This window comes from Nyctereutes procyonoides, unplaced genomic scaffold, assembly GCF_905146905.1.
Source record: "Nyctereutes procyonoides isolate TBG_1078 unplaced genomic scaffold, NYPRO_anot_genome, whole genome shotgun sequence".
Taxonomy (NCBI): Eukaryota; Metazoa; Chordata; class Mammalia; order Carnivora; family Canidae; genus Nyctereutes; species Nyctereutes procyonoides.
In genome coordinates, this window is record NW_026575133.1 from 36445831 (window position 1) to 36455566 (window position 9736).

The window sequence follows — 9736 nt, forward strand, 5'->3', positions numbered from 1 at the left end:
GGGAAGCGGCAGTTTGGTAACGCTCCCTGGCCCCCACCCAGCGCGCGCCTTATCGCCCCTTCAGCTCCACGGAGCCCGTGTCCCCGCCACAAGTGCCCCGGGAACCTTTTGAGCACACCCTTCGCCAGAGAGTGTGGAGGGCCAGGCTCCATCCCTGATGCTGCCGTAAGGTGTGGCCCCCATGAAGAGAGGACCCAGCATCCCAGAGCCGGGACACAGGACGGTTGATTTGGTCAGCATCTCCCCCCAGCAAACCAGATGCCAGTGTGCCTCACGCACCCCTAATTCCCAGAGCTGAGAGCGGCGTAGTGCAGAGGCTTCCCTGGCGGTCCAGGGACCCCCCTGGGGCTGAAGGCCACCCTCCACCTGCTTGCCGTCCTCAGTGGGCCTGGCCGAAATGATTAAGATCCGTTATTTTAAGATCTGTTTGCTTTTATAACTCTGTATAGTCACATAGCACAAGAATTCTAAAGTACTTGAGCCATCTCGTTGAGTTATATATATAAATACATTCCACCCGGCAATATTCTACGATAAATACTGGAACAGATTGTGCTGTAACACGCTTAGGTTGAGAAAAGGAAAGATGTGTGGCTTTTTCAAGGGTAAAAGAGAACTCTGAAGTATCTGTGCCCGCTGGGTGCAGAGTAAAATCCAGAGAAGGGTGTGGCCCCGCAGCCCTTATCAGAGTGCAAGGGGAGGCAGGACACAGGCCAGCGCTTCCTGGTAGGGTGGGTACGAGCCCTACTGAGAATTGCACCGGGCCTGCCAAGGGCACCCCGTGGCTGTTCTACGTGTGGGACGCCCGGGGCCCCCTGGCCGGAAGGGCTGGGTTCTCAGCAGGGAGGGAAGCTGCAGGCGCTGGGGGTCCCTCAGACCTGGCTGGGTCACCTGTTCCTCCTGAGGCCAGCTGGACAGTCCAGGTGACTGCAGCCATTGCCCTCTCTCCAGGCCTGGACACCTGTCAGACCGGCCTGGCCCCCGGGGCACCCCGTGGTACCTGGTCCCTGCAGCCACGGTGTGCAAGGCTGCTGTGTTTGGGGAAGGGGTGGGGGCAGCTTCCTCTGCAGGGGGTGAGGGGCCTTACACCTTGGAAGGAACCTGCTGTAGGTGGATGCCCGTATCCTCACAGACGCCCCCTAACCCCCAGGTCCCGTCACTGCAAGAGCAGCACAGTGGACTCAGGACCCAGCTTCCTCAGCATCATCTCCCATCTGTCCCCTCTCCACCTGAGCTCAGGGCCTCGTGTCTCCCCCAGTGGGGAAGATGCAGAGCTGGCTGGACTCTGCAGGGCCTGGGGTGGGCAGCGGGAGCTCTTGGCTCCCGGAAAGCCTCTGCTTTATCTGTTCAGATGGGTGGGCAGGGCCTGCTCGTCTCTGATCTGCAAAGATATTCTAGATCTTTCCTTTGGTGGGTAGATCCCCGCAGTGAGTCAGAGCCTCAGAGGGGATGGGAAGAGGGACCACTCTAGGACAGGCTTGGGGAAGGGGGTGGGCTCTGAAAAGGCCATCTGTGAGGTGAACTTAGGAGTTATCTTGAGCATGTTAATCCTCACCGTCCCCCCATAAGCCCCTTTCTAGTGTTGCTCTGGTGCCTGAGGCTGCTGTGCCAAGGGGCCGTGAGACTCCAGTCCTGTGGTCACTGCAAGAGGTCCAGGCCAAAGGCACCCTGGGGGAAGGGTGGGTGGGGACCGGGACCCCCGCCCCATGGGGCGTCCGGGCAGGTGACCAGCCTCTCCCCTCCTGCTGGCGTGCTGGCGCCCACAACACTAAAAACGATGGGGAGCATGGGGCTGGGCCAAGGCAGAGGCAGAGGCTGGCTGGGCAGGCGCCCTGCAGGCCAGAGGGGAGCCGGCCCGCAGCCAGGAACAGAGCAAGTACTCCTGGCACCAAGCCCCACCAGAGACGTGTGCCGAGGGACAGCCCAACAGGGCTCTTCTCCTTTCGGAAGACGCCATCCTGCAATTGCTCCTGTTCTGGGACAGTTTGCGCGTCTCCCCTCTGGGCTGCGGTGGTTGGCCGTCTCCGGCTGAAGTGCAGTGGCCACGGTGGGCAGTTCCAGTGGGCCGCCTCCTGCGTGTGGCCTCCGCCACTCCGCACTGCCCACTGTTCGGCCCCCACTTCTGTTGGCCGCGAGAGGAAGGGCCTGGCCTGGCCGCTCACACGCCGAGGAGGACAGCGCTGAAGTGGGAGCCACTGCGCACCGTGAGTGGGGAGCCACTGGCGTTGTCCAGGAACACGGAGGTGTACTGTCCTGTCTGTGGAGAGGGTCAGGGTCGGCCTGGGGCCCGCGGCTGCGGCCCGCGTTCAGAGCCCGAACAGCTGCTCTGCTGCACGGGGTGGGACCCGTCAGTTCTCCAAAGCTCTGAGGGCGGCCCTTCCCCGCAAGCTGGGCGCCAGCCGCCGAGCGGAGCCGTCGCGGGCCGGTCCTCGGGCCTGCTCCCGGCGTGGTCCACGCACCTGCGGTGTCCCGTTCCCCGAGAGCTCCCAGAAATGCAGAATCGGGGGACCACCCACCTTCTGCATCTCGGGGCCTCCGGTGGACCACGTGGCACCCAGCAGTGCCCGGGACCAGACCCCTGGACGCCTCCCGGCAGCCTGGCCTCCAGGTCCGCGGGCGAACTACCTCAACTTTCTGCGCCTTCGTTCCCTTATTCGGAAGCTCTGTACGCCAACCGTACTTGAACGATGAACTTTTTAGAAGTGAACAGAGGAAAACCGGTACTACTGACCTTCAAAGGCCATGCATGATAACTAAGCAGATCATTTACGTAAAGAGCTTAGAGCAGGCCCCGGCATACTGTTATTTAAGGGCCAGCTGTGATTGAGGACGGCTGCCCTTGAGTGTTTTTCTTTTTTAATAAATCCCACCTTCACATCAGTTTCTCCATCACTTGCCAGAAGCCCCCCACCCCCACCCCCACCCCATGCCAGAAAGAGACTGTCGGGTAGGGTTCTGTGCAGAGAGGATGCCTCCTACTTCCCATAGCCTCAGCAGGCCCAGGGTGTCAGGACCCCAGCCCGAGGGTGCGGAGCCGACCCCAGTTCCCTCCGGCCCCCATCCCAACACGGAGCCCTGTCCTCTGTGGGATGATCGGCAGGTCTGAAGACCACTGACTGAGCAGCAGAGCAACTGCTGGCGAGGAGACAGGCCCAGGGCTTGGGGGAAGGGACCTGGAGGTGGCCCTGCTCTGCCCAAACCGGCGACCTCACCCAGGCCTGGAGTCTGAGTCTGCTCCCAGAGATCCTCCCTTCCTGCTCACCCCACAGCCAAGCCTGCCCCACGCACCTGCAGGTACAGAACGCCATTTACCGAGATGGTGAAGAGCTCACTGCTGCTCTCCAGGCCCATGACAGCCTCCAGGGAGCTGCGGCCAAAACAGCGCATCAGTCCACACCCCCCGAGACCCCACCAACCTCACCCACAAATCACCCCAGCAACCAACAGCGGCCCAGCTAGGTGCAGTGGTAACAGCTGTCCTGGCCAGGTCTTCTGGTGGAGGGTGGCATCTGAACTCCCCAAGAGGAGTCAGGACAGCCTCCACAGGGCCAAAGGGGTTCGGGGGGTGCCCGGAAAAGCAAGGCTGGGCCCAGGCCAGGGGCTGAAGAGTCCTGGATCTGCCGGAAACCAGACACAGGCTGGTGCAGCTGGAGTGGGGCCGGGTGGCAGCAGTTGACGCTAAGAAGTGGGCTCAGGCCAATCTGTGGAAGGCTTCCAAAGCAGAGTAAGAAGTTCTGAACTTTGTTCCCTTCTACTGCTGTGGTGGGGCGCCTGCCCTGTGCCTGGGCTCTGGGGGGGGGGGGTGCTGGGGGTTCAGGATAACAGCCCCCAAGCTCCTGCCCTGTGCCTGGGCTCTGGAGGGGGTGCTGGGGGGTTCAGTGGAGCAGCCCTTGGGGTGCCTGCCCTATGGCTGGGCTCTTGGGGGGTGCTGGGGGTTCAGGAGAGCACCCCTTGGGGTGCCTGGGCTCTAGAGGGGGTGCTGGGGGTTCAGGGGAGCAGCCCCCAAGCTCCTGCCCTGTGCCTGGGCTCTTGGGGGTTGCTGGGGGTTCAGGAGAGCAGCCCTTGGGGCACCTGCCCTGTGCCTGGGCTCTGGGGGGGTACTGGGGGTTCAGGGGAGCAGCCCCTGCCCTCGGGCCCCAGGTGCAAGGAAAGTTCACCGGCAGGAGAGGCGGGGGCGGTGGGCTGCACAGTGGTGGGGGAGCAGCCCCTGTGCCCTGCCGGGAGCTCCCGCTGCTGGGGACACTGGCGGACTGGGAGGCCTTCCTGGAGCCGGGGGTGGGGCTCGGTAGGGGTCGACATGGAGGGTGGGGGCGAGTCTGGAGCCGGGTCCCCGCCCCCCGCGCCCACTCACGCGTTGCGCTGGCACCGGGACTGGATGCAGATGAGCAGGCGCAGGCGGTCCCGGGGGCGCGGCGGCCCCCGCCTGGGCTGCTCGGCGAGCGCTGCGGGGGAGGGGGGCGGTCACGGGCCGCGCCTGGGGGTGCCGCCCCCCCCCGCCCCGCCGCCCCGGGCCTCACCCGCGTGTAGCGTGGCGGCGAGCGCGTAGAAGCCGGCGACGGGCGCCGTGTACTGGCCGCTGGTCAGGTTCAGGCCGGGGCCGCGGCGGAAGGCGCCCTCGGCGTCGGGCTGCGGGGCGCACGGGGGTCGGGGGTGGGGGTCAGCCGGGCGGGGGGGTGATCAGCCCGGGGGGGGTCAGCCCCGGGGGTGGGGGGATCAGCCCGGCGGGGGTCAACTCAAGGGGGGGTGGTCAGCCCCGGGGCGTCATGGGGGGGCTGGTGATCAGCCCAGGGGGCGTCAGCCCAGGTGGGGGGAGGTCAGCGGGGGGGCGGGGTGATCAGCCAGGGGGGGGGGGGTCAGCCCAGGGCGGGAGGTCAGCGGGGGGGGGGGGCGTCAGCCCAGGTGGGGGGAGGTCAGCGGGGGGGCCGCCCGCCCCGCGCCCCCCGACTCACCAGGTAGTAGCCGCCCAGCTCGTGCAGCGCCCGCCGCTCCACCGACGCGTCCCGCCGCAGGCGACCGTGGAAGGCGGCCTCGACGCGCGGCGCCCGCGGGCCCGGGGCCAGGGGTGCAGCCAGCAGCGCCAGCACGCCCGCCGCCCCCGCCCCCGCCGCCCCCGCCGCCCCCGCCGCCCCCGCCGCCTCCGCCGCCTCCGCCTCCGCCTGGTCGTCCTCCCCGGCCGTGGCCGCGTCCTCGGCGGGGCCGCGCGTGCAGGGCTCGGGGGCCGGGCGCTCCCGCTGCCGCACGGCTCCTGGCACAGAGCAGCAGTGGCCCGCCCGCCCCCCCGCGCCCCCCAGGGCCCCGCGCCCCCACCGTGCCCTCCTGCGGCCCCCGACCCCCCAGCCCCTCGCGCCCCCAGTGCCCTCCCCCAGGCCCCCCAGCACTCCCCGCCTCCCCGCACCTGCCCCCTGCCGGGAACCCGCCCTGCCTAGTGCTGGCAGCCCCCTCCACGGGGATCCGCGGACACCCCCCTGCGCAGCAGGGCCCGTGGGAACAGCTCCGGAGCCCGCAGCCGCTCCTCTTGCCCTTGGCGCTCTGACTGCCAGGAAGCTCAGAGCCCGGGCCGCCTCACCCCGCCGGCCTCCCCAGCTTCCCCCCAGCACTGCTCCTGCCACACTACTGTCCCCGCAGCGCCATCGGCAGCCCTGGCCGCCCCGCAAGGCAGCTGTGGGCTGGAATAAGTTTAAGTGAAGGGTGCGCTGAACTGAAGAGGGAAAAGGCTCTAATTCCCATAATGAAGTGAGCCCTGGTGAGTACAGTGACCACCACTCGGCAGCGGGCTGCCTGCAGGGCCACCTCCGGGCCACGACAGCCCTCGCCGTCCCTCTGCTGCCTGCAGCTCAGCTGCCCAGCCTGGGCTGCACCTGTGCTGCCTGGGACTCTACCCTTCCTGCCTCCCATGGGGCTCTGGGCCAGCGGCTGACACCTGCTGTGGGAACAGGCAGGGACACAGGGGAACTCGTGTCACCTGGGGTGAGCCTCAGATCCCCATATGGTTTGTGATCAGAGGAGCACTTTTCGAGGTGAAGGACCTCTGATCCTCCCTGACGGTCCTCACTTGGTGGGGGTGGGGTCCAGGTGTCCTGGCCTTGCCCGGGCCCACCTGAGTCCCAGGGGCATGGGTGCTGGTCCCCGAGCACCCACTGAACACTGAGTGGCCAAGTCCAGCTTCCTCTGCAGAGCCTCCTCCTTGCGCCGCTCCTGCCCACCCCGCCTCTGACCCTCGGCCTCACCTGCGCGGGCTGTGGGACTATCTAGCCACCCCGGCTCCTCCCAGACACCGTCCCAGCCCACTCACGCCGGCGGTGTGTGCGCCCACCCCCTACCTTTCAGCAGCAGCTGGAACTCCTTCAGCAGCACCTCCCGGGGAATGATGGGGCCAGGGGGGCCCTGGGGCCCGGGGGGGCCTGGGGGCCCCGGCAGGCCAAGCTGAAAAGGAACCTCAGGAGGCTCAGAGGACGTCTGAGCAGGTAGGCGGGGGACTGCTGGGACCTCTCCACAAGTTCTCACCACTCAAGCAGGCAGGAGGGGATCCTGCTTTGACCTGGGGGTGAAGGTCAGCCTCCCGGCCTCCGACTCCCCTGAGAAGGCAGTGAGGCTGCGCTTTGGAAGCCGTGGGCCCTGAGTGTGAAGACGGGGATTGTGGGGCCTCTGGGGGTGGGGCCCCAAGAACCGCAAATGGGGACACAGAGGGGTTCCTGGGTGGAGGGAGAGGGGGACACTGCAGGTCAGCCAACAGCAAGTGAGTCCCCTGCAGGGGAGAGCACCCTGACTTAGCTTGGGGTGGGGCCAGGTGGTTCCCAGGGGTGACAGGGAGGCGAGGCCATGGTGACAGCCCGGCAGCCCACCTACCTCAGGCCCAGAGCCCAGCACCCCAGCACTGGGGTAGACCTGGGACAGGGCGATGCCAGTCCTGGGTGGGTAGAGAAGCCCAAACCCAGTGTGAACGACACGGCCCTGGCCCAGAGCCCCCCACCCCCGGGGACAAGGCAAGAGGCAGACATCAGGAGCTGGCAGCAGGTTTCGGGCTAGCTGAACAACAGCGGGGACCCCACAGCCTCCAGGGCTCCTGAGGCTTCCCACCTCCCCAGGACCAGACCGTGTGTCGCTCTAGTCCGGCTGTAATCCCCAGCTTGGTCCTGGACTCCCCTCCCAGGCCAGCCCAGGCCCCCCTCGCTAGGATGCAGAGGGAAGAGAAGGGGGTAGCTAATGGGGCTGACTAACTCTCTAGGGGTGTGGGGAAAATGTAGGAACAGGCCTCAAACTCAGGGTCGTCTGGGCCCCCAGCCTGGCACTTTCCGTGCTCTCTGACCCCAGGCCAAGGGGGAGGGTCTGTCCTCGCTGGCTATGCTCAGGGTGCGCCGGTGGGGCTGGTGCAGGGTGCTCAGGGTGATAGTGGCAGGCTGGGGGCGCCGGGGGGCCTGCAGGTGGAGGCCCCTCGCTTGTCCCTGGAGACACACACCCACACGCTGCTGGGGCTCTTGTGCTCACCTTCAGCTTCCTGGCCTTGCCTCTCCCTCCCTTCTTGCCGTTGATGCCTTTGTCACTCTGCCTGATGAAGAGCATCCAGGCGTCCCTGGGGTCGAAGTTGCGCGTCCCGTCGGTGGCAGGCTCCTGGAACACAGCCGGCCCTCGGGTCGGTTCGCCTCCCCCACTGGGTGCCCGCCATGCAGATGGAGCTTTGCAGGCCGTCGGGGCGCAGGACGGGCCTCGGGCCCTTGTCCTGGTCCACGGCGGCGCCCTCCAAGCCGGCACAGCCCCCCGGCCCGTGCTTCCCTCCCTCCTGGCACGCGGAGGACGACGACCAGGCCACGCAACAGCCTGGGCGCTGTGCGAGAAGACGACTTTCTGGCGCTTTGTGGGGTGCAGGAACCACAGACTCACGAGTGCAGGGGAGGGGGCGGTGAGACCACGAGGGCCCGTGCGGCCCATTTTGGCCCTCGGGGCGGCTGCAGCTTGCAGGTCGAGGCGGTTAGAGGCCCGGAGGCTCAAGGCCCCTGCACGGGGTGCCACACCACCCGGCTCCCTCAGGCCCTCCTAAACAAGGGCAGTGATGATTCTAGAAACATCCATTGCCCTGCATGCGGCATTCTGACCAGTCCTGACTCTGAGGAAGATTCCAGGACGTGCCTTGAAGGGAGAGGCCATGGCCCATGAGGCAGTGGGCCTCAGGCGTTCTGGGCTCCGGGCAAGGAGGGCTCAGGTGAGGCCACAAGCAGCAGCGCAGGTGGCGATGGAAGGAGCCCAGGGTTTTGGAGGCGGCCAGGACCCTCGGTCAGCGCCTGAGCCAGTGGTCTCCCGGCCGCCCTGCGGGACCAGCGTGCCACGGTGGGGAGGCGGGGCCCTCCCTGTCGGAGGAGCCTGGGGCTGCACAGAGAGAGGCCTCAGGGTGCCCAGGGCCTCCCCACCACCAGGTGCGGCCCTGCTCGCCGCTCACCGAGGACACAGGACTGGATTGCACCTTCCGGCCCCACTCTGCCTTCGGTGGGAACACACGCCAGGAGCATCCCACACAGGCCGGAGTGGCGTGCCCGGCTGACCCTGCCAGTGGGGCCGGTGGATCCCAGCTGGACTCAGACCCCAGGTTGGTGTGGGGGTGGCGGGGGCGGTGCATGGAAACAGGTGGAGCCCTGTCAACCTGGGGCCCCAGGAGGCAGGCCTGTGGCAGTGTGGGTGGGTGTTGGGCAGCTGCCCCCGGCACCCCCGCCCCGCCGAGGTCTCCAGCCTTGAGGGGCTCTCAGAAAGGAGGTGGGGAGCCTCTGCCACCACGTTGTCCCCCAGAGAGAGACCATGGCCAGAACCCCTCCCAGAAGCACAGGGGGGCCCCCTGCTTCCTGGTGACCACGTCCTGACATCTGGCCGCCCTCCTCCAGAAGGTGTGGCCAATTGTCTGGGTGGGGTTGCCTTCCCTGGCTTCCAGGGGTGGGGGGGACGATTTGGGGAGGCTGGGGGGGGGTTGCCCCTGCCCCCCTCACCCTCACCAAAGGAGGTGTCCAGGTGTCAGCGGAAGTCCGGCGGGGGCCTGCACTTGGCACTGCCTGCAAGCTCTCGGGGACACGCTGAACCAGACCGTCTCCCCGAGGGCCCTGTCCCCTGTGGGTCTGCAAGGCCTGCCCTCACCGGGGGCCCCTCTGAAGCCCCCTCCGTCCCCACCTGACCACTCTGCCCTGCCCTCAAAGGAAGAACGGGGCGCAGCTAAAGATCACCCCTCCCCTCCAAGGTCAGAAGTCACAGGTCCCTGGGCCCCCCCCAACACAGGCCCCGCGCTCCCCAGACCCAGAGGGAGGCACTCTCGGCGTCTGTTTTCCAGGGAGAACTTCACCTAATAGGTCCCTAATTTGCTCGCCCCTTTACAAACCGTTCTTCCCCATTTCCTGAGAATGCAGCTAAGTGGGTTTTCCTCCCGTGCGCCCATCAGAGGGCCCGAAGGCTGCTCCCGGGGCGCAGACCCCCCCGGAGCCCCGGCCAGGTGCAGCTGCGCCGCGGCGTCCCCAGGCGCAGGGTCGGCCGAGGTCACCCCCCCGGGGCCCAGGTGGCGGCCGCGGCGTCTTACCGGCGGCCCCGAGGGCGGCCCCGCGAGGCTGTGCCCGGGGCCGGCGGGCGGCTGGTTCCCGTTCCCGGGGCGCGGCTCCCGGCGGGCGCGGCGGGGCTCCGGGGAGCCGAGGCCCGGGGCGGCGGCGGCCAGCAGGGCGGCCCAGGCGAGCAGCAGGCGGGCCCCGGCGGGGCGGCGGGCGCGGGCCAT

At 67.6% G+C, this 9736-nt stretch overlaps 1 protein-coding gene across 1 annotated transcript; it reads right to left on the reverse strand.

The window, feature by feature from the left end:
* Nucleotides 1-487: 487 nt before the first annotated feature.
* ERFE (erythroferrone) lies at nt 488-9736 on the reverse strand. The gene is made up of 9 exons (XM_055300189.1): nt 9548-9736; nt 7486-7608; nt 6321-6423; nt 5181-5245; nt 4950-5144; nt 4518-4626; nt 4352-4442; nt 3289-3367; nt 488-2257 (listed from the first exon to the last, which is right to left on the reverse strand). The coding sequence occupies exons 1-9, from the start codon at nt 9734-9736 to the stop codon at nt 2159-2161; spliced, it is 1053 nt and encodes a 350-aa protein (XP_055156164.1). The 3' UTR covers nt 488-2158.

Bases quoted from the DNA above. Each gene is read 5' to 3' on its own strand.
- ERFE (XM_055300189.1), bottom strand. From the start codon at position 9,736: ATGGCCCGCGCCCGCCGCCCCGCCGGGGCCCGCCTGCTGCTCGCCTGG. The intron at 7,609-9,547 runs GTAAGACGCCGC...GCTGTGTTCCAG, and splicing joins GGCCGCCCTCGGGGCCGCCG to GAGCCTGCCACCGACGGGAC. The intron at 4,443-4,517 runs GTGAGGCCCGGG...CCTCCCCCGCAG, and splicing joins CGCCGCCACGCTACACGCGG to CGCTCGCCGAGCAGCCCAGG.